Below are 26,659 nucleotides of genomic sequence, written 5' to 3'. Positions count from 1 at the left end.
ACTTCGAGGTCAAAATTACCCATAAAATTATGATATTTTCATCTGGTATCCCTAACATGATTGTTATGCAGCTAAATTAAGAAGAAGTTTAAAAATGGCTGACCTCACACTCCTACCTACCTACGTAATTTGGGCGGATAATTTTACAAAATATGTATTGTTAATTTGCGTAAATAATTGTGATATTTTTATTGAAATCGTTTGATTCTACATTGCTTTGAGTGTAACGTAATTTTACGATGTTATTCTCACATATTGCGTTAAGAGGAAGGTGTAAAATACCGTACTTACGTGTGTATCTCATATTTTTGCTCAGAGCGGCTATTACAGCCGATTACAGAACAGTTCACCATTATTTTATCAAAGTTCAAGCATTCAAAACGCTAACCATCACTATATTTCATAAGAGAAAGCACAATTTCATACAAAACAACAATAATTAAACAAGCAACGAACAAACATGACATGTCACGTACTTATTTGTTTGCCACAACCTCGGTTGTGGCAGCGGTGGAAAAGTGAAACTATGACAAGGACAAACAATAACAGCGCTTTCTCTGCTACTCCTACTGAAATATACATAAGACTATCCCGTTCGGTCATTTTCCCCCACCCATCATGACCGATCCAGTTATACTAGATTCATGGTGACCTCAGACTCGTCTGAGTAACTGACATATTACCACAAACAACCTACGTAATTTGAGCGGATAATTTTACAAATAATGTTTTGTTAATTTGCGTAAATAATTGTGATATTTTTATTGAAATCGTTTGATTCTACATTGCTTTGAGTGTAACGTAATTTTACTGTTAGTCTCACATATTGCGTTAAGAGGAAGGTGTAAAATACCGTACTTACGTGTGAAAGGTCTGTTCTCATATTTTTGCTCAGAGCGGCTATTACAGCCGATTACAGAACAATTCACCATTATTTTATCAATTCAAAACGCTAACCATCACTATGTTTTATAAGAAAAAGCACAATTTCATAGAAAACAACAATAATTAAACAAGCAACGGACGAGCATGACATGTCACGTACTTATTTGTTTGCCACAATTTCGGTTGTGGCAGCGGTGGAAAAGTGAAACTATGACAAAGACAAAAAGTAATATATTGCTCTCTGTCACTACTACTGAAAGATACATAAGACTATCCCTTTCGGTCATTTCGCCCCACCCCTCATGACCGATCCATGTTATACTAGATTCATGCAGAAAACACTGGAAATTCTGATTCTTACGTGAGTCGGTGAGAAGTGTATTTAAGTAAAAAAAATGTTAACAATGTTGACATTTCTGTTCTGACGTATGAAATGTCAACGATGCGGTTTGAAATTGCAGTCGATGCATGCAACTTGTGCGTTCAGAATTATATTTAACATCATTATAAAAAATCTAACGTTTCTTATGGAATTTTAAGGTTTATGACTTAAAATTATTAAATAAAGCTAAATTTGTTATTTTTTATTAGATTCTCAAACCATTTATTTAATGATATTAATATCGAACGAACCATTATTATGAGCGTTTTACGTTTTGTTATCTGTCAAGCTACTTAAACACGCTCCATTCAAGGTCAAATTACTTTCCCCACTAGTGGATAAAATGCGATTTTCCCCGCTTGTTTTAAAGGATAAAAGACGGCTTTCCGAACTAGTGAGGGGAAAAATAAGTTTTAAATTTACCTCCGACGTTTGGAGGACGGCGTAAATAACCGGAGTCGGAGGTAAATTTAAAACTTATTTTACGCGATTAAGTCCCGTCGTTGTAAATAATAATGATGAAATGTGCGTCAGTCATTGTTTTATTATAGTTTGAGGACCTCACATTTTTTTAAATAATAGTCAAACGTGCGTACGAACATTTCAAGGTCTGTGGGGCTAACGCGTATGAATTCACCGCTAGGGGCGCTAGTGTAGATGGTGGTCTTTTCCATAGTTCGAAATGTCACTTGTCACTTCAATGACTGACAGCGGTTCTTCAGTCTATGGATGGTATAGAAAAGGACGCCAATCTCTTATGGCAGAATTGTTGCAAAAGTGACCGCTTTCAGCTTTAAATAATAGTTCCTAATCTCTCCGGTGGCGCTAGTTAGGGTCTGGGACATGAGTATAACATGAACCAACAAATAATCCGACCAAATTACGTAGGTTGTTTTTGGTAGTATTTCGGTATATGGTGGCGCCGCCTAATTACTGTTTTTTGATGGACACTTTTCATACATAGAGATGAGTGACTGGTGAGCAAAAAAACGATAGCCCTCATTGCAAAAAGGAAGTTCTTTACTCATAATGTCCAAACGATAAACCTCGGTTATTCGTCACATTATATTTGACAAAATTTACGAACTGGAAAAACATACAGAGAATACACACAGTAACGTAAAAGGACGTTAACGGATTTTTTAAAAGTTTTATCAGTTTTTTTTATGAACATTTATTTCCAGCTATTAGTTAAATTAAATAACACTTTTACACACACGTAGTTTGTACCTAATTGTATTCACCTCTATAAGTGAGACAGACAGAGTAATATTATAGTATTAAGTTACGTGCTCAATTTGCAGTGCCCTTACAGGGTTCATAGCTAGATCACCATTTTAATTTAAGACCTTATTGTACCTATGAAAGCAATAAATTACTGATTACTGACCTCTCCTGTCCGGTACCGTCTTCTTTTCTTTTCTTGATGGACTTGAGGGCGGTGCTGCCCGTAGCCAATGTCACGTAAAAGGGTAGGAACAAAATAAATGCTCTTAGAGCACGACGCTGTTCGGTGGTTGTTGTAGTTGTCTCGTAAAACCGATAGCTGGATTTTACGAGAAGCACGTGGACTACCGGCCGTTGACTCCAAAATGGTGGTTAAACACGCTTTGAGATTAATTCTCCATTCACTGCACACTACCACATTAGATTATTGTATAATAAAGCTATCGATATTACACTTTAAACAATATTAATGAGCAAAAAACAAAGGAATTAATCACGAGGCTACTATCATGTTGCACAGAATTGATCGTACCAAACAAAGAGTATATAAAGGATCCTCCACACTCATGCGCGAATCACGGCGCGAAGCTGCGATTCGCGCATGAGTGTGGAGGGCCCTTAACCACAACGTTTGTACCAAAGAATATTAAGTGCTCCAGACTACGCGGCAGGAAGGCTGGTTAGCGAACTAGACTGCACACTCACGTTCGCGGCTCTCCACGCTCATGCGCGAATCGCATCATGCGCGAATTCGCGGCTTCGCGCCGTGATTTGCGCATGAGTGTGGAGGGCCCTGTACATACATGGGGACCGAACACCATTGCTTCGAAAAAGTTGGCTTAAAGAACTCGCATCCAGGCGATAATTCTTTAAAAAAAACAATTGGTGAACAGTCAAAATTGTTTGACAATGACATTAGATAGAAAATAGTAATTTATCAAGAAAAAATATATTGTATGGATTTAAAACAATATCCCACAATTGAAAAAGTAACATTTACATTTCGTGACTTGCTATCAATAATATTGAAGTGTTAAATGGAGTCGTCAGCATTACAGGGCGCAGAGAATGTCTGCGTGAAGACTGAGCCCCATGAGGATGTGTGTATAACGTATGAACCCACGTTCGAGGGACTGTCTGTGAAAGATGAGCCTTTGCTGGATGATGTGTGTGTAAAAGACGAGCCCAGGTGCGAGGGTGTGTCGATAAAAGCCGAGCCATCGTGTTCAGATGTGTGTGTAAAAGACGAGTCGCTCGGCGTGAGCGCGGCGGCGGAGCTGTACACCGACCACGCCGTGAAAGATGAGCTCGTGCTCGGCCCCGTGCTTGTGGAAAGGCGCTGCGTGCGCCACGCACCAACAGGTCAGTTGTGGACTCTAAAGCTGAGCATTTGAGCGGCTCAGACCGAGGCATGCTCGCCCCTAGCGGCGAGATGCGCGTGATGATGTGTTTATGTTTGGGTGAGGCAACGCGAGCTGACTTTGTGCGCCGCACAAAATGGCGTCGGACGCGATAACAGCTGCTGCTGCGTTTATTATAATTCATGGAATAATTAATAAAAAGTAGAACATTTTTTCTTGGTGGTGGATGAAACAGTTATATAAAAATCATGTGGTCATACGTGCCGTGAGCACTGATAAGTCTGAACTTGTCACCGCGCGCGCCGCACACTAATTTAGTCGAAGCATGCACACCGAGGCGCCTTTGAGCATGGTCAAAAGACCGACTCCAGCCGGCTCACTGCGAGCCACTCTCTCGCTGCTTGTGCACGTGAGGCGCGTACGGATTTGAGCAAACAGGCAAGCCGTGCTTGCCTCGACCCGAGGCTGCCTAAAATTACGCACCTTAACTTTAACCATGAATTAAATGAAGCTGTAAAATCATTAGGGCTTGGGAAATACGGGTTGGCAAACTCATTTACTCAGTAAAGAATTCTGAAAGAAGAAACAAAATCGAGTCTAAATTAACTTTGGGCCAACTTAATTGGAACAAAGTGAGTTAGTGTAATTTTTACTGCTTTTCAGTCTTTTTTACTGCTGTCTTTTTTGTCACTGGTGGTTGAAAATACCGTGAGACATGCGCGCGCACTGCTAGGTCCCGGCAGAATACCATGCTGCAGCACATGCTGAGTAAGCACCTTTTAGTGACGAAAAAAAACCTAGTGGTTAGTAATTAGTTTAGTATAGTAAATATATATTAATAATGGGTCACTCACGTATTTTAAGTTTCCCTCCCCCCCCTCTTGCCCCCCTGCCGCAAAGTTGATTTGTTAAATGTTGTTAATATCAGAGGGTGGTTTCAGCTTTCATGAAGTCATCAGTGAAGCAGTCATATGAGATTGTCCCCTGGAGACCCTATCTACGGGACTGCTGTGTGAGGCTGGAGCGCCTTGATGTGGACACACTGCTCATCGTCACTCGGAGCATAGACCGGAACAGCCCGATACATGTTTATGAAGCTGGGAGTCAACACAAAAACATCACAGTTGGGAACCTTGAAGAAAACGATAGAGGTGAGAGATCTGTGTGCTTGTGTGGTATTTTTGCCTTAAGGCCCATTTAGATTATGCAAGTTTCTTGTACGAGAATCTGCAAATAATTGTGTCTCAATAATAGTATTCAAGAATTGCACCAAAAGAGTTTACAGATAGGCAATATTCACAATTATTGAAGACAGCTATTGCCAGGAAATTAGACCACCACCCTCACATCTCCCAAAAGCCCAAGACAGGGATGAGTGGAGAAAAAGTGAGGAGGCTTTCACCCAGCAGATGGGATCTGCAGTCAGCCCCAAAACAAAGTTAAAATAAAGAAAAACAAAAATAATAATAACCTGACTGTAGAACAAATAAAGCTTTAATAATAATGATAATAATGATATTGGCCGTCCAGAGGGGAGTCGTAAGAGTTATATGCTCCAGGGGTGGAAGTGTTAAAGGGCATAACGCCGCGAGTAACTTCGGAGAAAGCGCAGCACACCTCTCGACACCCCTGAGCCGCTCACTCCGGTGTTGCGTCTGGCCATCTTTACGATGGCGCATCAGGTGCCCATCTAACGAGTGGCGAGTCACCGCCTGCCTCGATAACTTGTGCAAGCAATGTTATGGCAGGTGTCCGGACTTCTTTGTAATAGCCCAGTCTTTTAACCACCCAAACTTAAACCATAGATCAGTACTCTGTCCATACTCTCTACAATAGTTTCCAATGCCTGCTGAAACCGGTTCACGGATATCTATTGATGTACCCGTGAATGGGTTCCACCAGGCGTTCTACATGACATCAAATCTCTCCAAACGGCCTCTACGTGTTGGATCTATATCCCCACGCACGCCTTATAAATGACCGGGCTCGAAAGACCCGAGAGTTTTAAAACGGAGATACACATAATAATTATAATTATTATTATTATTTGTAATGCAGGCAGGCAGTTTAAACAACTGATAATGCCTGTATCCAGAGTCATAAACTAACTCAGTGTTGAGTAGAATTTGCTTTGTGCTTATCTAATTTATTCTTAAACTCATTGACACTTTGGGCCGCTACTACATCCTCTGGGAGTTTAATCGAATTTAAACTGTTGTGAGGACACAGAACAGGATGCCGGGTGGACCTCGGCGATTCCAACGAAATATTTATAAACATTGTGTACCTTTAGTGTACCTCAGTGTACCTTTAATAAAAACCAGTGTACCTCTCCCTAAAATGAGATATTTAACAAAAAATGTCCATCCGCCATTCTGATGTCAAGATGGCGGGTGGACCTATGAAATCTTGCATTATACCGCACTAAAAGTATGCAGTTATATTGTACCTTCAGTGTACCTGTGTAAACTTTCATTAGAAATCAGTATATCTATCCCTCAAACGAGCTAGGCACAAAACAAGGTCCACCCGCCAAACTGACGTCAGGATGGCGGGTGGACCTATGAAATCTTGCATTATACCGCACTAAAAGTATGCAGTTATATTGTACCTTCAGTGTACCTGTGTAAACTTTCATTAGAAATCAGTATATCTATCCCTCAAACGAGCTAGGCACAAAACAAGGTCCACCCGCCAAACTGACGTCAGGTTGGCGGGTGGACCTATGAAATCTTGCATTATACCGCACTAAAAGTATGCAGTTATATTGTACCTTCAGTGTACCTGTGTAAACTTTCATTAGAAATCAGTATATCTATCCCTCAAACGAGCTAGGCACAAAACAAGGTCCACCCGCCAAACTGACGTCAGGTTGGCGGGTGGACCTATGAAATCTTGCATTATTTCACGCGAAATTTATGTAAGTATTTGTAGTAAAAAGAAACCAAAGATAAAAGAAAAAAGATCTTTGTGTATAGAATTATGATTTTATGATTTAGTGTACCTTCAGTGTCCACCGTAAACTTTTATTAGAAATCGGCATGTCTACACCTAAAACACCATCCACCGTCCACATTTTGGACGATTAAAAACAACGTCTGTCTGTCTATCTGTCTGTCCGTCTGTCACCAGGCTGTATCTCACGAACCGTGATAGCTAGACAGTTGAAATTTTCACAGATGATGTATTTCTGTTGCCGCTATAATAAAAAAATACTAAAAACAGAATAAAATAAATATTTAAGTGGGGTTTCCATACAACAAACGTGATTTTTTTGCCGTGTTTTTGCGTAATGGTACGGAACCCTTCGTGCGCGAGTCCGACTCTTACTTGGCCGGTTTTTTATTTCTTACTTATTTATAGTTTTGAGATTTTTCCCTGTACTTGTAGTATAAGAAAGAAAATATTACTTGCCAAATTTCATAGTTCTAGGTCAACGGGAAGTACCCTATGAATTTTGATTCCCATGAGTGTGTCAAAATATTAGAACGTTTATTATTGAAATGTTCTTTGGGGCATAAACGACCGTATCTTTTTTTAAGTTAACTTAGAAGTTTAATTTTTTCACAGCTTTAAGGGACTGTAGACCTGAGTTTTAATTTCAATTTGAGACCTCGCGTTCACGAGATAAAGGGTCTAGACAGACAGACGGACGGACGGACAACAAAGTGATCCTATAAGTATAAGGGTTCCGTTTTTTTCCTTTTGAGGTACGGAACCCCAAAAATCTGTTATAGTACTAAAAAAGTCCAGAAACATTTGACAATGACAGTTACTCCATTACAAAAATCATAGACATAGTATATACAAGTAGTTATAGACATGAAACCGAGCGACCAGGGGTAAGAGAAAGACATATTCATGTATTGACAGTTTCATGTATGGCAGCATTCGGTATTTCGCCATCGCCTCCTTGCTATGATGCTATAACCCGACCATGAAAAAATGCCCGGTCGGTGATAAAGATAAAGCGTGGCACTATTTTCTCTTTCCTCTTGTAGGAATCGCAATAAGACTATCTTTCTCTAGCAAAGAGTGTCAGGCTCTTGACAAAAATGAGCTGTCATAATGATCATGAATTCATCATTGGCCGCGTCAAGTCTACAGTCAAGGGCATAAATATATATACATTTCCAAAGTTGCAAAAATATATGTACGCTCTTACACCTTAGACACTAAAGTCGTGTTCACATATTTTTGAGCCATTTGTCTGGATCGATATTTTTGCCTTCGACTGTACATAGGCCAACGTGTCATATTAAATTTGTATAATAAAAACAATCTTGTTGCAGGGCAAACTTCACAGAAGAAACCGACCGAAAATTATCAATGTGCCCACTGTAAATACACAACAGCTATTAAGTTACGGTTAATACCGCATTTGAGGAAACATACCAATGAGAAAACATACAGATGTGATCATTGTAGCTATGCTAGCAACCACAAAGGTCATTTTACAGTGCATGTAAGGAAACACACTGGTCAAAAGCCATACAAGTGTGTTCACTGTAGCTATGCTAGCGGCCACAAAGGTAATTTGAGAGACCATGTAAGGATACACACTGGTGAAAGGCCATACAAATGTGTTCAGTGTAATTATGCTAGCAGCCAGAAAAGTTATTTGGAAGTTCATTTAAGGACACACACTGGTGAAAAGCCGTACAAGTGTGACCAGTGCAGTTATGCTTGTGCCCAAAAATATTATTTGCAAGTTCATGTAAAGAAACACACTGGAGAAAAGCCTTACAAATGTGACCAGTGTAATTTTTGTAGTATCCAAAAAAGTGGTTTACTGACTCATAAACGGAAACACGTAGATGAGAAGCCGTACAAATGTGACCAGTGCAGTTATGCTAGTAAACATAAAAACGGTCTGCGAGTCCATATGAAACAACACACTGGTGAAAAGCCTTACAGATGTGATCAGTGTAGTTACGCTAGTTCCCAGAAATATTATTTGCAAGCTCACGTAATGAAACACACTGGTGAAAAGCCGTACAAGTGTGATCAGTGCAGTTATGCTAGTGTCCAAAAACGTGCTTTACAAAGTCACAAACAAAGACACGCAGTTGAAAAGCCTCACAAATGTGGACATTGCAATTATGCTGCGAATTATAAAAGTAGTCTGCTACTACATTTATATAAACACATTGATGAAAATGACTTAAAAATTGGGCCAGATTAGTTCCGATAGTGCCTCAAAATGTCATTTGCAAAACCAAGTATGGAAACACACTGGAAAATAGTTCAAAAGTAAAACGCCATGCACATGGACAGTAGATGTGCCGTTGGGCTAATTTACTTATTTAAGTTATAGTTTTAGTTTAATTTAAGTTAGTGTAATATAATGTAGCTATGGGCTGATGTTCGAAATAAATAAAGTTATTATTATTCCTTTATTGTTAATTAATTTCTCCTCTTAGGTTAGTTTTTTTAGGATTCCGTACCCAAAGAGTAAAAACGAGACCCTATTACTAAGACTCCGCTGTCTGTCTGCCTGTCTGTCTGTCTGTCCGTCTGTCACCAGGCTGTTTCTTACGAACTGTGATAGCTACAGTTAAAATTTTCACAGATGATGTATTCCTGTTGCCGCTATAACAAATATTAAAAACAAAATAAAATTAATATTTAAGTGGGGCTCCCAAACAACAAACATGATTTTTTTGCGTAAACTGAAATCAAAGAGGATTTAATAGGATAGAGCGGTACTGTCATAGTAAATTTTGTAGCCACAGTAAATTCACTACCATCTATCGACACACGATAAAAACTAAAAATGAAAATGTATTTATATACGGATAAATGTGACGCTTTCAACCAAAAGGTACCACATCGATAAGGTTGATTTCAAATTGCAACTATCTGGAAATAGCGCCTTATTGACAACCGACAATAAGTACCCTTTTGGTTGAGAATGGCACAAATGATTTTTTTTATTTGCATTAATTATTTTTATATGATTTTGACCCATTTTCTTTCACTGATATGCGTTAAAATTGTTAAATAACAAACGAAACCGTCAACGCCATCTATCCGAGAGTAGGCCAAAGGCACTACGTTTGGCCTACTCTCGGATAGATGGCGTTGACGGTTTCGTATATTCAAAGATAGATATAACTCCGTAATAGATGAATGCAGTCTAAGGAAAAAACGTGCCTCGAAAATCAAGAAAATTTTATTATCGAGCAGATGGCGCCACTACCTTTGGCCTACTCTCGAATAGAAGGCTGTGACGGTTTCGTTTTTTATTTAACAATTTTAACGCATATCAGTGAAAGAACATGGGTCAAAATCATAAAAATAATTAATGCAAATAAAAAATCATGTATCCATATGTAAATACATTTTATGGTATTTTTATACATCTTCATTTTTAGTTTTAATCGTGTGTCGATAGATGGCAGTGATATTACTGTGGCTACAAAATTTACTATGACAGTACCGCTCTATCCTATTATATCCTCTTTGGTATATTGAATTTATAATACATCCCGACGTTTCGAACCCCCGTCACCCATGCTCAGTCACCCGTTGACCACGAACGCTGTAAAGGTCTTATACAGATCAACCTACCTCCAAACTAAGCAAAGCTTGTACTATGGGTGCTAGGCGACGATATACATACTTATATATTTAAATACATACTTATATACATAGAAAACAGCACCCATGACTCAGGAACAAATATTTGTGTTCACAACACAAATAAATGCCCTTGCCTGGATTCAAACCCAGGACCATCGGCTTCACAGGCAGGGTCACTACCCACTAGGCCAGACCGGTCGTCAAAACTTCTTCGAGCAACACCGGCTTCCGACACGTCGGAAGGGAGGAGCCTAACGGTATCTTGGGAGAGCGAGGGGCAGGCTGAAGGTCGATGGAAATTATAACACAACTTTTATTACGTACAATAAGAGCACGGTTTACAATAGTCCAATAAATAAACATATACTGTACGAGGTTACATGCTACTGTAACCTCCTGCGATCTCGGTGCGGTCGAAATATCTCTTTCTCGCTCTTACTAATAGATGCGACCTTAACCCTTAACGGCCGTACGGCGGCCCACCTTACACACGATCGAACGTGCGCCGGACGGCGGTGCGTTCGTCTGTAGACACTATTATGGCTGAGAAGGCTGGCCCCCCTGCATTCACCTGGGTCTCTGAACTCTGCAGCTTACTATACTTAAACATCAATCAGTTTCTTATTGATAAGGTCATTGACATAATAGCCTTAAGTCTTTATGCTTAAAAAGTACGCTTATGACAATATTTATTAACACTATATCTGATTACTTATATGAATTGGTTAGCACCATCCTTGTAAGGAATTCTCAAGGTACCCTGCATATATATTTTCGAATTGTGTAAATTTGTAAAAGCGCACCCTGATTTATATTCGAAACTTGGAGATATGCCCCGACGATTCGAATCTCGCTTCAAAAATAATTTGACACAAACCTCCTCAAAATTAGTTATTCATAAAAATGGTCCCTACCCGATGTCAATTAGAATTTTTAATAAGCTACCTAACCATGTTAAAAATGAGCTAAATGATAATAAGTTTCTGAAGAATTTAAAGGCATTCCTCGTAGACAAAGCATTCTACTCTGTAAATGAATATCTGGACTCCTGCGATAATGCTTAATATTTACTCGTGTCGTCCTCTCTGCCACCCTTATATGTATATACGGCAGGCCATTACATGTAAACATAAGTATTTAATAATTTAAGTAGTTGATTAGTTTGTAATTTTATTGCAGTGCCCTTACAGGGTTGTGTTGAAACATAATTATAATCTTAAGATCTTTTTGTACACACAAAGCAATGATTAAATGAGTATGAGTAAGGTTTAACAGCGCCAAATATTGTAATGCCGCGCAAGAGGTTTGACGTATAGATTTTCTTAGCTAATCAATCGTAGAGAGGGAGCGCAGGGCACTATCAGTGAGAAGCAACATGTTGATCCGCAGGTTTGCAAAATGCACAACAAGTGTTAAATTAACCTTGTTCAGATCATATTGCCAAACTTTTCACACTTGCAGCCTGTGGATCAACTGCACGAAGAAAGCTTATAGTGCGCTGCGCGTCCTCTACAATAACGCGTTCAGGATGCTGATGGGGCTGCCGCGGTACTGCACTCTGCAGTGCTTCGAGGATGTTCGCGGTTCGCGGAGGCACACACGGACGACTTCCACGCCATTATGCGCAAACGCGTCGCGTCCCTGATGCGCCGTGCGCGCGGCAGCACCAACGGGCTCCTGAGCGCGGTCGCAGGGGCCAATGACAGCCCGATATTTGGCCACTGGGCGAAATCGCACGCGCCACATGCCCACTATGACTAAATGTAACTTTTAGATATGCAAGTTAGTTTTAATTTTTTTTAATACAATTATTCACCAATATTTTTAATAGCAAGAAATTGTGTATTGGTTAATATTCAAGGCTGGCGGGGTACATTTATGGAGAAGGGATAGCTGCCAGCGCAGACTCTCGCCGCGCTAGTGGTCGTACTAGGCGTCGCGCGCGTCGCTGTGCGCGAGCGCGGTCCTACTGCACCTGCGAGATGTAGAAGTAAGTAAATACCAAAGACTTTAGCTAGCTACTAGTGAAAATAAATCAAAACAATGAATTTTTTGACAATTTGCATCCCAACTAGCTTGATGGATATCATCATCATTTTCCTAGCGTTATCACAGCTTATGCCAGCCTAGGGCAGGGCTATGGAACTCTCCGCGCGAGCTCGGATTTATTTTATTTTATTCATTTTAGGGATAACAAACAACTATACAATATGATGTTACATTTAGTAGTAGTATTCAATATACGCGATATAATCCGTTTTCATAGTTTTATTTCATGAGTAACTATCGCGGTAACCGAAGACAATATTTAGTAGTACAGTTAAAATTAACCAACGACATTATCCACAAATTACAACAAAATTATGCTATGGTTGGCACAAAAAAAGTACAGTTAATTATTCGATGTAGGTATACTAAGGTATTTAAACAGGGAGAAATTATATGCTAAGTTAATTACGTCATGCCTTGAATAACAAATAGGTAATGAAAAGAAATGTTGGCTTCGATAAGTATATGCACTCCTGGAACATTAATGTCAATTTCAGATGCAGATACAAAGCTTTAACTTAAACTAATAAACTAAATCTGAATTTCAATTAATGCCTACGAATTCCGTACCGCCGGCGGTACAAACGCCAGCTAGATGGTTGCCACAAGGGGTCCATACAAATGAAAGTCATATCATTCACACGCATAACCACTTGTGTCATAATCATCATTGCGCATACAAATCAAAAGTCATATTATATTGTGTCATACATTTTTAACCATAATATTTGATGCCATACTCAGCAGTTATCACACTTTTTGGTCATTATACATTTTAATTATAATGAATCAAATGTCATACAAACTAAAAGCATATCGATACTTATAAATGTAATAACATATAACGTTTTGTACCATAATTATTTAAGGCATACTAACTTATTGATAGCCGTACATACACCCACCTCCATAACGTGTGATAACGTCTAAAAGAAAATGATAAGCAACACAAGAAACCCCTTGAAATAAATCTTTTCCCTAACTCCGTCCAAACACTTAATTCGACGGATCCCCCTCACGCGGGGCTCCTATTTCTGCGTAGTTTGTCCTTCGGACAAGTAAAGAAACCTAACGAACCTAACCTACCTACTATTTAAATAAATCTATATCTATGATTAGTTTCTTTTATAAAACCGTTACTCCTACTAGAGGGGGCTCATCTCCTTCGATCTCCTCTTTTAAACGGTTTTTGTGTGGTTATAATTATGACTATAGTAATATTTGCTTCATGGGTTCCTCACAACCATACATATTCATTATTCATGCTTTGTAACATTTATGAAAAAAACATATTATGACCACTAAATATACGACTAAATTTTTTATGTTAATAGTGCACTGCAATACTTCGAACGAAAAACAATTACCAAGCATATGAGAAAATTTTATGCGAATTAAATTAATGACTAAAAAAATTATGACATAACTCATTTATGAAGAAAAACCAGTTATACTCAGGAATAATTCTGACTAAAGATTTTTATGACTTACAATTTTATGCATAAATTGTTATGAATATGACAAGTTATTATGCGACCAGAGGGCGGCCCTGCCACAAGCGCTCACGCACGCACGTCACCGCGTGCTATGCCAAAGAAATGTCTGCGTCGCGAACAAATAACACAGCTTGTAGTGTAAATAAAAATATATTATTTTTTCCTCTTTCGACAGATGAGGAAAAGTAAGTAGACATTCTTAGTATAGGTTACACCTACTGTTATTATTATTACGATAGTTACAAGCTACGTAGGTACTATTAAATGGTTTTAAATATATAGGTAATGCTTTTACGACACATTTAAACTTAGATATCTACCTAAGACATTTTTTTATACTACGTCGGTAGCAAACACGTCGGTGGCTCGCCTGATGTTAAGCAGTCTCCGTAGCCTATGTACGCCTGCAACTCTAGAGGAGTTACATGCGCGTTGCCGACCCCTAACACTCCGCATCCTCGTTGAGCTCAATGAGATATGCATTCAACGTAAGATTTTTAATATTTACCTTTATAATGTCAAACATCAAACATTTATTCAGCAAATAGGCCACAGGGGCACTTTTACATGTCAATTTTTACAAACAATAAAATTAACCCAAAATTACAAAAAAACAATTACATAAATATAATTTAAAACACAAGGAAAAAAAACTAATAAAAACTATACAAATAACAGAAGTACTAAAATTGTTTAGAGATGAAAAGTCTCTAGGTGTCAGAGATAAAATGTATATAATAATAAAAAAAAACATCAAATTATCCAGAGATGTAAAGGGTCTCCAAGACTTGAATTGTTATATAATTCATAAAATGTCCTTGAAGATCTGGTTAACAAATCTTTGTACTTGTAAGGTCACACTTCTAAAGTGTCTCATTAGTATGTTTGCTTTTATGGATTTTGCAAAAATTACCAAAACTACACTGGTCACATTTGTAACGCTTCTCTCCAGTGTGTTTCCTTACATGTCTTTGCAATTGAATTTTTTGGGCACTAGCAAAACTACACTGTCCACATTTGTAAGGCTTTTCCCCAGTGTGTATTCTTACATGTCTTTGCAAATTAGATTTATCGGCACTAGCGAAACTACACTGGTCACATCTGTAAGGTTTTTCCCCAGTATGTATCCTTTCATGTCCTCGCAATGGATTTTTTTGGGCACTAGCATAACTACACTGTCCACATTTGTAAGGCTTTTCCCCAGTGTGTATTCTTACATGTTTTTGCAAATTAGATTTATCGGCACTAGCGAAACTACACTGGTCACATCTGTAAGGTTTTTCTCCATTATGTATCCTTTCATGTCCTCGCAATTGAATTTTTTGGGCACTAGCGAAACTACACTGTCCACATTTGTAAGGCTTTTCCCCAGTGTGTATTCTTACATGTTTTTGCAAATTAGATTTTAGGACACTAGCGAAACTACACTGTCCACATTTGTAAGGCTTTTCCCCTGTGTGTATCCTTACATGTTTTTGCAAATTAGATTTTTCGGCACTAGCGAAACTACACTGGTCACATCTGTAAGGTTTTTCCCCAGTATGTATCCTTTCATGTCCTCGCAATTGATTTTTTTGGGCACTAGCGAAACTACACTGTCCACATTTGTAAGGCTTTTCCCCAGTGTGTATTCTTACATGTTTTTGCAAATTCGATTTTTGGACACTAGCGAAACTACACTGTCCACATTTGTAAGGCTTTTCCCCAGTGTGTATCCTTACATGTTTTTGCAAATTAGATTTTTCGGCACTAGCGAAACTCCACTGGTCACATCTGTAAGGTTTTTCCCCAGTATGTATCCTTTCATGTCCTCGCAATTGATTTTTTTGGGCACTAGCGAAACTACACTGGCCATATCTGTATGGCTTCTCATTGGTATGTTTCCTCAATTGCCTTATTAAACATGACTTCACAGCTGTTGTATATTCACAGTGGGCACATTGGTGAGTTTTGGTGTTGCCGCTCGGTTTCTTCTGTGAAGTTTGCCCTGCAACGAAAATGTTTTATTTTACTAAATAATATATTAAACATGTCGCGATTATTACATAGACAGAGCTTGTCTATGCTAACTTTGCAGCTCCTAGAAATTTGACATTAATGATGACATTGAAACACTTTGTCATCTCATTGCCAATGCCATGCAGCGTTAGCCTGGTCCAACTTTACTGATTCGTTAACACAACACTGACGTTACACGTTTGCCTCTTGGTTGGCACACTGTCGCTGCGTCACTTTCGTTTGGCATATTGAAGAAAGGGATGCAACTAACGCAACTCGATATAACCTCCAAGTGAATCCTTTTTTTATGGTATAGGAGAGATGATCAGACAAATCGCCTTATGGTAAGTAATTACCATCGCTAATGGACACCTGCAACATCAGAGGGGCTACAAGTGCATTGCGCCTTTAAGATGGGAGTACGCTCTTTCTTTTGAGTGCAGACCTACATAGACTTGAAATAATAAAATAAATAAGTCACTTTTTCATACACAACAGAATCAGAATCGGAACGTTTATATGTGAGGAATTGGGTATACATAATAATATTTACAAAATATGTTACATGTTACAACAATTATAAAAATTTATAGCATAATTAGGTACATTATTCGTTAGGTACATGGTCCTTGGTTTTATGTGTAGGTTGTAGAACATGGTTTATTTTTCAACAAGTCTAATTTTATTTATAGTCAACAACAACAATTTTACCTGATTAATTAATTATAGTATACAGATAAAATATGAATGAATATTTCTTCATTAAAATTTCATTTAATTTATTTCATGCAAAAACCATGGTAATTAAAGGTGTTACATAGAGATTTTATACATGGTCACCCTGCAAGGGCGTAGCACTGTCTTATAAACTAGTTAAACCTAAAAATTTAATTTATACAAAATAAGATATGTTTAAATTGGTACTATCAATGGAAATATAATAATAATCAATACGTTGTAAATATAAACATTGGTGAATTATCGTCAAGAAATAATTTATATAATTGTAACAAATTAGAATGTTAATAAATTAAATACTAAAAAAATATATAGTTAAATGTCAAGTCGTTAGAATTAGAATTATATAGTTAAATTGTAATCAAATTACTCAGTTATTGTATAGTAGCATTTTGAGACAAGTCATTGTTTTAGACGTCTTATGAAAGTAGAGTATAGTTCTTCATTTCGAAGTTCGTCTGGTAATTTATTGAAATTTTTTATTGCCATAACGTGTGTGCTTTTTGAATGCATTTCCAATGTTGATAAGGGCAGCATAAGCATATTTCTGTGCCTGACTGAGTGAGTTCTAGATAAGACCTCTTCTCGTTTTTTAAACATACCAATATCTCAATTTTCTAAATGTTTTCTATTTATGAGAAATGGGTATCGCTGTTCAAATAGACAGTGTGAATTACAATTAATGTGAGTGCCAAAATGTAAAATATAATTTATTATTATTATTATTATTTTATTATCCTTTATTTCAGACAGTAAAGCAAATTTCATATTTTTACAGTTCTAGCATATTTTATTGCTGTCTGTGTGCCACTTATTGGCAAAAGGCCTCCTCCAACCTTCTCCATTCCTCTCTATCCTTGGCAACTCTCGTCCATGTGTTTCCTGCTATGGCTTTGATGTCGTCCACCCATCTTCTAAATGGTCTACCTCTTTTTCTTTTCTTATGGCCTGTGAACCAGTTCATTATCGATTTCGACCATTTTTCTTTGCCTCTAATTGTATGTCCTGACCATTTCCATTTCAACTTTTTTATTGTTTTTGTGACATCTTTTGTTTTGGTGAGCTTCTTTAATGGATTCTATTCTTATCTTATCCGATAGTATTTTCCCCAGCATACTTCTCTCCATGGAGTTTTGGCAAGTTTCTAGCTTTCTAATGTGTGTTTTAGTGAGAGCCCAGGTTTGGCAGCCGTAAGTGAGTACAGGAAGTATGCTGGTATCAAAGAGTTTCCGCTTGATAGTTACATTGATATCTTTATTTTTCATTATTTCCTTTAGGCTCCAATATGTCTTCCAAGCATTTCCAATACGTCTATCTATTTCTTTTGAGGTTAGATCTACCGGAGAGATTATCTGGCCTAAATAGATGTACTCATTGACATATTCGATTGGGTTATTATTGATGAGAATACTTTCTTGTTTGTCGTTAGTCATAGCCTTGGTCTTTAGTGTGTTCATAACCAATCCCACCTTCTCACTTTCTCTTACCAGGTCATTCAGCATTGTTTGCAATCCTTCGCTTGATGATGAGAGTATTATCAGGTCATCTGCAAATCTCAAATGTGAAAGGTTTTCACCGTTAATAGATAGTCCACATTTCTCCCAGTCTAATTGACGAAAGACTTCTTCTAGAACGGCTGTGAAGAGTTTCGGCGATAGTGGATCCCCTTGACGTGACGACCTCTTTCTATTCTGATTTCTTTGCCTTTGCCTTGCTGTTGTTGTAATTGTTTTTTAGTATTCTGATGTATTTATTTTCGATACCTTGGTTTTTGAGTGCCTGCCAGATTTTCTCGTGCTCTATTGTATCGAAAGCTTTAATGTAATGACTAATGATAATATGACAATAATTACATTATGACTTTCAATAATTATTTATTTATTTATTGAAAACACATTTACATGACATTACAGTATAAAACTAATGCGCCATGAAAGTTAATTACATTTAAATTACAACTAGTACTATGGTTTATGTACAACACTAAATTACTACAGTTGAGCACCTATCATCCATCCTCTCACAAAACCTCAGACATTCACTGCACACAGCCGTCCATCGCCACGCAAAATTCAATAGTGTGAGAGAACGAAGAAGTGGCGAGTTCTTAAGCGACACAGTGCGAGCCGCCGGCACTGCCAATAAGTCGCGTCGGCGGGGCCTGAGAGCCATCCTGGGAACGTCAGGGACAAAAAGTCGTACCTGGCGGCACACCAGCTCTGGGCAGTCTGACTCGCCACGCAGGACCCGTAAAGCCGTAGTCAATAAAGAAAAGTTTCGCCTGACCTCTAACGAGTTGTAACCGAGGGTCCCTAACAAGAATTTGGTTGGGTACAGAAACGGGTAATACCCGTACATTTTCTTGTACAAGGATCTTAAAAAGGCTTTTTGAACTTTCTCGAGTAACAAGGCATACGTTGACTCGTGTGGGTGCCACACGACCGACGAGGCCTCCAACTTACTTCTAACCAAGGCGTTATAGACCAGTTTCAGTGCGAATGGCTCTTTAAAGTCACGCATGTTGCGAATCAGAAAGCCCAGTCTTCGGTAGCAGTCCTTAGCAAGTGATGACAGGTGCTCGTGAAACGTGAGGCGCGTATCGAAGACAACTCCAAGATCCATAACCGAGAAGACACGAGTTATGGGCTCGGGTCCCAGCTCGTAATTCGCAATTATTGGATCACGCGCACGGCTAAAACTACAAACACAGCATTTGGCAGAGTTAAAAAGAAGTTTGTTTTGTATACTCCATTATGTCAAACAATAGAGACCCGTATAATGACATTTTAAGCCATTTTAAGAAGAAAACAATTTGACATTTAGGTATTTTGAGACTAAGTTGTTTTTACATATAAAGATTTAGTACATATAAAGACAATGGCATTATGATTAGACCTGTACATCAATAAACTAAATATCGGAAGGAAGTCACTAGCGTTACCTTGTATGTGCTAGAAAAATCTCTAGGTCTAATTATGATAATTAGGTGTAATGAAACCGAAGCAAAAATACCAACCTGACCAACCTGAGTCAATATAAAAAACGCGCCGACTCAGCGTGCACGCTACGGAATCCTAACCAACTTCTCCCGGTAAAACGTAGACTAGCAAGGTCCAATAAGCTGACCCACATAATGGGTCCTACTGTATGTAATAGGTTGCCGGAGACATTCACCTCATCACCGTCGCTGCAATGTTTTAAAGCTAGCCTGAAGGCTTGGCTTCTCGAGCACAAATTCTACAACTATGACGAATTTGGAATTTTTGAATGTTAAGCTTTAGTATTAATTGTATTATTACATTATTGTTATAGTTTTTTACGAATGTACCTAAATATTATTATTCTTTTACAATAATTATACAATCTATTAATATAAAAATGACTCTCTCTCTATTTCTCTCTCTCTCTCTCTCTCTCTTAAGCCTTTTTACATAAAAATGACATGTAATATTATAAATATTGTAAATAAAATATGAATATGAATACCCCACGCCTACACAAATGTCTCACCTCCAATGTTTCCTTTAAGATTCCCAACTGTGGTGTCTCTGTGTTGACTTCCAGCTTCATGAACTTGGTTCGGGCTGTCCCGGTCTGTGCTCCGAGTGCCAGTGAGCAGCGTGTCCACAACAAGGCGCTCCAGTCTAACACAGCAGTCCCTCAGAGAGGGTCTCCCAGAGACAATCTCATATGACTGCTTCGCTTCTAAAACCAGGTTGGAAGCTGAAACCACCCTCAGATGTGAACAACATTTTTACTATAAATAAATTATATATTTTACAAACTGTGATGTTAGATACTATGAAGAACCAGAACTACAACTAAGCCTGATAAAAACAATTGTACCTAACTTGATAAGGAAAATGTATAGAAATGACGAAACAAAGCTATTTGAGTACTGTAAAATAATTAATGTCTATGATAAGTTTAAAATGATGCTAGTATGTGATGAAATCGCTAACTTACCTTACCTTAAAAATAGATCTAGGTCACAAAAATTAAGAAATATTAATATACCAAAGTATGTATTACCAACAAAACTTCCGTGAGACATAGACATATTAAATATATTAATAACGGGTCACTCACGTGTTTTAAGTCGAAAACGCTTGACACCGTCACCGTCGACGCAAGCTCCTGATGACGCTCCTCGGTACGGAGTGAAACATGTCGAGCGTTTTCGACTTAAAACACGTGAGTGACCCGTTATTAATATATTTAATATGTATTACCACCTTACAAGAATACCTATGGAAAAAGAACCTGGCAATTTCTGTTACCCGATACACTAAACTCATGGCCTAATGATGTTAACCAAAATATACTTAATAACACACATAAGACTAAAATAATTTTAAAAAATATGTTGTTATCAAGTACAGGTGCGCGCCCAAGTTGTTTATCAACATCTCGGGCAAACTAAATGCTGATTACCTAACTTACCAGTATTTCCTTAATATTAAATTTAGAAATAAAACTATGAAAACGGATTATATCGCGTATATTGAATTTATAATACATCCCGACGTTTCGAACTCTTTACAGCGTTCGTGGTCAACGGGTGACTGAGGAAAAATTACAAAGTGCAAAAATACCCACATACTAAAATAATGAACAATCATAGACTACAAACTTTAAGGCTGGTTGTACATGCAAAATCGGTTCATAAGGCTAGTTATACACTATAATTATTTTTCAAGTAAAGATATATATATATACGCGATAAAAACTATGCCGGCTCCAACCCTACACCACGGACCCGAGAAGATTTAATTCCCTCCTAAATTGTAGGAGGGTATCCCAATATGGGACCGGCAACAAACTCGGCGGGACACATCTTTTCAAAACATCAGAATGTCCAGCATCATCCAACACTAAGGTCTCACAGTCTATGTCTCGCTTGCTCCTTTATCAGGTGGACTACAGGATCCCAAGCTGGTGGTAGAGAAAAGCCATCTTCCCTATTAAAGTTTGGATATTTCTTAATCTCAATGGCCTCGCGCAGCATTCTGGGTATGTAACGCTTCTCCTTGGCAAGAACCAGAGGCTTATCAAACTTGATTGAGTGATTGGCTTTATCCATGACATGCTCACAGACAGCAGACCTAGGTCGACGGTGCTTGACATCAGCTATGTGTTCCTTCACCCGAGTGGAAATGCTCCGTTTCGTCTGCCCGACATATGATAGGCCACACTCACAGTCCAGCCTGTACACTCCTGCAGTCTGTAGAGGGGTATTGCATTTTACAGGCCTCAGGAATTGTGACATCTTCTTCATTGGCTTGAAATATGTTTTTATAGAAGCACGCTTCAAGATGTGGCCGATCCTGTCCGTGACCCCCCTGACAAAAGGCAGAATGGCAGGCCTGCGCTCGACTGTGGGGATCTTAATGTGGGACCTCTGGTTGACCCGCGGTATCCTGAGCTCATTTGCCTGGAGCGCGCGCCTGGCATGCTGGAGCTCCGCGGCCAGATGCTGGTCATCACATATCCTCTGGGCTCTCTGAAACAAAGATTTGCCTACTGTAACAAGTTGACTGGGATGGTGATGCGATTTGCCATTTAAGTACCTATCAGTATGAGTAGGTTTCCTATACACAGTGCGACCTAGGGTGTTATCAGGATTTCTTTTTACCAATACATCTAAGAAGGGGGTTTCCCTTTCTTAGATGTATTGGTAAAAAGAAGGGGGTTTCCCTTTCTTAGATGTATTGGTAAAAAGAAATCCTGATAACACCCTAGGTCGCACTGTGTATAGGAAACCTACTCATACTGATAGGTACTTAAATGGCAAATCGCATCACCATCCCAGTCAACTTGTTACAGTAGGCAAATCTTTGTTTCAGAGAAGAAAGGGAAACCCCCTTCTTAGATGTATTGGTAAAAAGAAATCCTGATAACACCCTAGGTCGCACTGTGTATAGGAAACCTACTCATACTGATAGGTACTTAAATGGCAAATCGCATCACCATCCCAGTCAACTTGTTACAGTAGGCAAATCTTTGTTTCAGAGAGCCCAGAGGATATGTGATGACCAGCATCTGGCCGCGGAGCTCCAGCATGCCAGGCGCGCGCTCCAGGCAAATGAGCTCAGGATACCGCGGGTCAACCAGAGGTCCCACATTAAGATCCCCACAGTCGAGCGCAGGCCTGCCATTCTGCCTTTTGTCAGGGGGGTCACGGACAGGATCGGCCACATCTTGAAGCGTGCTTCTATAAAAACATATTTCAAGCCAATGAAGAAGATGTCACAATTCCTGAGGCCTGTAAAATGCAATACCCCTCTACAGACTGCAGGAGTGTACAGGCTGGACTGTGAGTGTGGCCTATCATATGTCGGGCAGACGAAACGGAGCATTTCCACTCGGGTGAAGGAACACATAGCTGATGTCAAGCACCGTCGACCTAGGTCTGCTGTCTGTGAGCATGTCATGGATAAAGCCAATCACTCAATCAAGTTTGATAAGCCTCTGGTTCTTGCCAAGGAGAAGCGTTACATACCCAGAATGCTGCGCGAGGCCATTGAGATTAAGAAATATCCAAACTTTAATAGGGAAGATGGCTTTTCTCTACCACCAGCTTGGGATCCTGTAGTCCACCTGATAAAGGAGCAAGCGAGACATAGACTGTGAGACCTTAGTGTTGGATGATGCTGGACATTCTGATGTTTTGAAAAGATGTGTCCCGCCGAGTTTGTTGCCGGTCCCATATTGGGATACCCTCCTACAATTTAGGAGGGAATTAAATCTTCTCGGGTCCGTGGTGTAGGGTTGGAGCCGGCATAGTTTTTATCGCGTATATATATATATCTTTACTTGAAAAATAATTATAGTGTATAACTAGCCTTATGAACCGATTTTGCATGTACAACCAGCCTTAAAGTTTGTAGTCTATGATTGTTCATTATTTTAGTATGTGGGTATTTTTGCACTTTGTAATTTTTCCTCAGTCACCCGTTGACCACGAACGCTGTAAAGAGTTCGAAACGTCGGGATGTATTATAAATTCAATATACGCGATATAATCCGTTTTCATAGTTTTATTTCATGAGTAACTATCGCGGTAACCGAAGACAATATTATTAAATTTAGATTTTAGATAGATACCTAACCGGATAACCGGAATGTAAACGAGCGACAATGGCGGCAGATAAACCGTACGCGGTTTTCGCTCGCTGTTTCCAAATGTACATAGTATTTTAAGATTGTTTTGGATAAATAAATAAAAAATAAAAAAAAGATAAATGTGTTTTCTTTCTTCTTCTAAACTTCTTTGCTATGTAAATGGTTTTCAAACTATATTTCCCAAGCCCTAATGATTTAAACAGCTTTATTTTATTCATGGTTAGAGTTAGAACCCGAAACTGACCTGTTGTTGCGTGGCGCACGCGCTGCTCCACTATCACGGGGCCGAGCACGAGCTCATCCTTCACCACGTGGTCGGTGTACAGCCCCGCCGCCGCGCTCACACCGAGCGACTCGTCCTTAACACACACATCTAAGCACGAAGGCTTCACTTTTATAGAAACACCTTCGCCCCTGGGCTCGTCTTCTACACACACATCATCCAGCAAAGGCTCAGCTTTCACAGACACTCCCTCGAACGTAGGCTCATCTGTTTTACACACATCCTCACAGGGCTCAGCCTTCACGAAAACACTCTCTGTGGAGTCTGTGGCCTGTAACATTGACGAGTCCATCTTCAACTGTATAACTTTTCGATATAGTCTCAACGTAAACGTCAGTTGCGTCAAGTAAACAACGGGAGGATATGTATTCAAATAGGATATTGTTTCAAATCCGTACACAATATATTGAAAGACAGTTCATAGCTCCCAAAGCAAAAATTCTAGGTCTAGGTAAATTCATGAGAATCATGGGCAAACTGAATATTTAAATGTCATTGTCAAATTTGGCATTTGGTGAAAGCAATGGCGTGCGTTCAAATATCCATTATGTATCGATCAGTCGAAATGTTTCTTTAAAGGTCCCTCCACACTCATGCGCGAATCGCGGCGCTGAGCCGCGAACGCGAGTGTGGAGTCTAGTTCGCAAATCAGCGAAATCGACTCCATACTCGCGTTTAAATCCAGGAGAAATGATCAAATTGACTAATTTGACCAGAAAACGTCGTCGTCAATCATCTCTACAAGTCAAAGCGTCCACAAGTCCCAATTTAATCACCAATTTTAAGGTCCCTCCACACTCATGCGCGAATCGCGGCGCGAATCGCGGCGCGAAGCCGCGAACGTAACACTATTTTGACTCGTATGTGGCAAGATAAATAATAATTATATTATATAAAGCGGCTATATTTTACGGTTTTACAACAAAACAAAATGGAAAAATAGCTAAATCATGTATGATGCCATAGATAACTAGCAGTTAAACTCGATCAGCTAATGCTTTTCCGCCATCTTGGCGCGAACCAAACTGCGAAATCGCCGTGAAGTTTGCGAGTGTAGAGTCATTCGTCAACGTTGCGACATGTTCTCTCCCCGAGGTCGCGCCGCGATTCACGCACATAGTCAGCAGGGACCTTTACGAAACGCCAAATTTGACAATGACATCATGACATGACATTAGGCCCTAGGCAGGACATACCCATATATTTTATTTTAGCAATTAGCATACTTACCGACATTGGCAAATTCACCCCGTGCAAAATTGCGGGGAGTAAAAGCCAGATAGGATAAAAATTAGCATACTTGTATCCTCTTGTATTGCTTTTGAAGCTGTGAAACGTCTCTAAATACATTTTGTACGGATTTAAACCATTATTCTACTTGAACAAAGCTCTTACCTCTGTGTTTGTTAAGACTGTTCCGAATCCGAAAAGTGATTATTTATACATAGTTGAAGATGGAGTCGTCAGCGTTACAGGGTACAGAGAGTGTTTGCGTGAAGACTGAACCCCATGAGGATGTGTGTGTAACGGATGAACCCACGGTCGAGGGAGTGTCTATGAAAGATGAGCCCTTGCTGGATGATGCGTCTATAAAAGCCGAACCTTCGTGCTCAGATGTACGTGTAAAAGACGAGTCGCTCGGCGTGAGCGAGGCGGCGGGGCTGTACACCGACCACGTGGTGAAAGATGAGCTCGTGCTCGGCCCCGAGCTAGTGGAGCGGCGCGTGCGCCACGCAACAACAGGTCAGTTGCGGGTTCTAACCAGGGCTTGTTAACGGGGAGGAAGTCAAGTCATAGGGAAGTCAAGTCAGTTCGCGTCCGAGTGCTTGATCGACTGCTGTGTCCCTATGGGGATACTGCGGTAGTACCACTCACGTACCTCCCGGGTGATGCTAAAGGAACTGCACATGGGTTTTGTTCAGCCTAACGGACATAACCCGTAAAACTGCTGTTGAGTCAGCTTACCCCAGGTTAGGTCTGGCCTGGTCTGGGCAACGGTTGAACCGCTGCCAGTAAACAAGAAAGGCAGAGCGTCAGCACTTCTGGCCTCGACCGGTACCCGTTCGCGGAGCCAAGATAAATCTTGTGCAAACACGGTACCACGGGAGGATGGGAGCCCCACTGGGTTGGTTAGCAGTGCTCATCCTATATGGTGTCGGACTCGTGGTGGTTGTGGTCTCTGCCGGGCAAGACGTGGTTGGTGGGAATCTTGTGTCCATTTGTGGGTGTGCATGTCCACAAGAGGGCAAGGCAGGGTGACCTGATATGGGTTCGCAGTCACCCTGACCTTGGCCATCGGTTCCATGTCCTTGCAGCTGTTTTACAGAGGCTTGGAGGGACTGGTGGTGCTTGACGCCTGAGCAAGATCCAGGCGAAATGCGTGACATAGTTACGGGTTGTGAAGGTAGCCGCTGGCCTCGAGTAACATGATGGTCCGGGGCCTGCTGGCCTGCGATCCGGTGAAGCTTGTAATGTGGGAACCACACGGTTCGTGTTATCAGTCTGGCGTGTGTTTACACCGGTTACCGTA

At 39.7% G+C, this 26,659-nt stretch overlaps 2 protein-coding genes across 2 annotated transcripts in view; one reads left to right on the top strand and one right to left on the bottom strand.

The window, feature by feature from the left end:
* Nucleotides 1-24,421, bottom strand: part of LOC134753029 (zinc finger protein 431-like) — a 91,673-nt gene extending 67,252 nt beyond the window's left edge. Inside the window, exons 1-5 of the mRNA XM_063688789.1 lie at nucleotides 24,091-24,421; nucleotides 20,232-20,444; nucleotides 18,133-18,267; nucleotides 17,558-17,669; nucleotides 14,313-15,983 (exon numbers count right to left, since the gene is read on the bottom strand). Coding sequence (XP_063544859.1) covers nucleotides 14,849-15,983; nucleotides 17,558-17,669; nucleotides 18,133-18,267; nucleotides 20,232-20,444; nucleotides 24,091-24,421 — 1,926 coding nt within the window. The 3' untranslated portion in view covers nucleotides 14,313-14,848. The remainder of the gene's footprint in view (nucleotides 1-14,312; nucleotides 15,984-17,557; nucleotides 17,670-18,132; nucleotides 18,268-20,231; nucleotides 20,445-24,090) is intronic.
* On the top strand, nucleotides 3,408-9,225 carry LOC134753185 (zinc finger protein 664-like). Its single transcript, XM_063688984.1, has 3 exons — nucleotides 3,408-3,856; nucleotides 4,797-5,006; nucleotides 8,148-9,225. Exons 1-3 carry the CDS (start codon nucleotides 3,532-3,534, stop codon nucleotides 9,038-9,040), a joined length of 1,428 nt encoding a protein of 475 aa, XP_063545054.1. The 5' UTR covers nucleotides 3,408-3,531; the 3' UTR covers nucleotides 9,041-9,225.
* Nucleotides 24,422-26,659: the final 2,238 nt, after the last annotated feature.

The sequence above is a fragment of the Cydia strobilella genome, chromosome 26 (assembly GCF_947568885.1).
Source record: "Cydia strobilella chromosome 26, ilCydStro3.1, whole genome shotgun sequence".
Classification (NCBI taxonomy): domain Eukaryota; kingdom Metazoa; phylum Arthropoda; class Insecta; order Lepidoptera; family Tortricidae; genus Cydia; species Cydia strobilella.
Note: the sequence above shows the minus strand (reverse complement) of the source record. Positions and strands in the feature narration are given on the sequence as shown.

Bases quoted from the DNA above. Each gene is read 5' to 3' on its own strand.
- LOC134753185 (XM_063688984.1), top strand. From the start codon at position 3,532: ATGGAGTCGTCAGCATTACAGGGCGCAGAGAATGTCTGCGTGAAGACT. The intron at 3,857-4,796 runs GTCAGTTGTGGA...GGGTGGTTTCAG, and splicing joins CGTGCGCCACGCACCAACAG to CTTTCATGAAGTCATCAGTG. The intron at 5,007-8,147 runs GTGAGAGATCTG...ATCTTGTTGCAG, and splicing joins CCTTGAAGAAAACGATAGAG to GGCAAACTTCACAGAAGAAA.